At 44.3% G+C, this 1,164-nt stretch overlaps 1 protein-coding gene across 1 annotated transcript in view; it reads right to left on the reverse strand.

Moving 5' to 3' along the window:
* The window catches only part of ADGRE3 (adhesion G protein-coupled receptor E3), a gene marked incomplete at its 5' end in the record, with an annotated part of 57,112 nt that extends 55,954 nt beyond the window's left edge, over nucleotides 1-1,158 (reverse strand). Inside the window, one exon of the mRNA XM_019664134.1 lies at nucleotides 1,143-1,158. Within this exon, the coding sequence (XP_019519679.1) occupies nucleotides 1,143-1,158 (16 nt within the window). The remainder of the gene's footprint in view (nucleotides 1-1,142) is intronic.
* Nucleotides 1,159-1,164: the final 6 nt, after the last annotated feature.

Genomic DNA, 1,164 nt, shown 5'->3' on the forward strand with positions numbered 1-1,164 from the left:
TGTGTGGGTTTTTTTCCTCTTCATCTCAGTCCCAAAGAGAGAGGATGTTAAGGAGTTCACTCAGCTAATTATGCATTGTCTGTCATTTTGTGGGGACCCAGTTGATTGGTGCCTATTTCCTCCTTAAAAATCTAAAGAGTGAGCCACTGGCTTGTATTGGGCAAAGAAGAGCTATCTACTGCACCCGTACACCCTGTTTCTTGGCCAAAGGTTGAGTGAATATTTCCCAAGAACTAGACTTGGGTCAGGTGTGAGAGATTTCTGGTGTGGGGCTGCTTAGGGACAGTGATGGACTTCAGCAAGAAGAAGCTGGAGGAATCACAGAATTCCTCGAGGATGAGGAAGGTATAGGGAGGAATTTGCTGTAACCAAGGGCACTTCAAGGGAGTGACTGGGGGAGAGGGGAATTATCTTCAAAGAACCTACAGAGGCCCTCATGAGAGAAAAGGGTTGAATCTCAGGAACATAGAGGCTAAATGGCAACAACAGCATCAGCCAAGTAGACACTTTCTTGCTTCCCCTTCCTCTTCTGGATTCTGGCTGTAGCAAGATCAGGCAAAGAAGAGTAGAAGTGTTGGGTGGAGGAGAGGAGAGAAGGCAGTTATACCTCCTACTTTTGATTACAGGCTACCAACCAGGAGGGAGCTCGAACTAGGGGAGGGGAACAACCCAATATTAACTCAAGTCTTGAGTTTTTATTCTTCCATAGGATTGGACCTTTTAATTATTGAATTAAGATTGCATTTTGCATCTTAGGGGACCCTAGGAATCCACATATTCAAAAAGTTTCTGCCCAAGCTTTTGCTCTCTCTTTGCCATGACTTCAGTGCACATCCTCAACTTAAAAACATATTTTATGTTTTTATTCTCCATGAAGTACTGCCACATTCATTACCTCATTCAATCCCCGTACCACCCTCCTGAAGTCAGCATTATCATCCCCATGTTACAGAGGAGAATACTGAGACCTAGCTAGGTTCTGCAAGAGCCCTTTCTTCTCTGACTTCATGAAAACGTTTCTTACTTGATGAAGGCTGAGTGGTAGAGTTTTCAGCATTGCACATGACTGTTACCTCCCCACAGCCCTTATGCTGCCTTCCTTCCACTTCCACCTCTAGGTAATTTGAAAATTACCCCTTTACCTTTACATTTTTCCAAGGGGTC

The sequence above is a fragment of the Hipposideros armiger genome, unplaced genomic scaffold (assembly GCF_001890085.2).
Source record: "Hipposideros armiger isolate ML-2016 unplaced genomic scaffold, ASM189008v1 scaffold_417, whole genome shotgun sequence".
Lineage (NCBI taxonomy): Eukaryota > Metazoa > Chordata > Mammalia > Chiroptera > Hipposideridae > Hipposideros > Hipposideros armiger.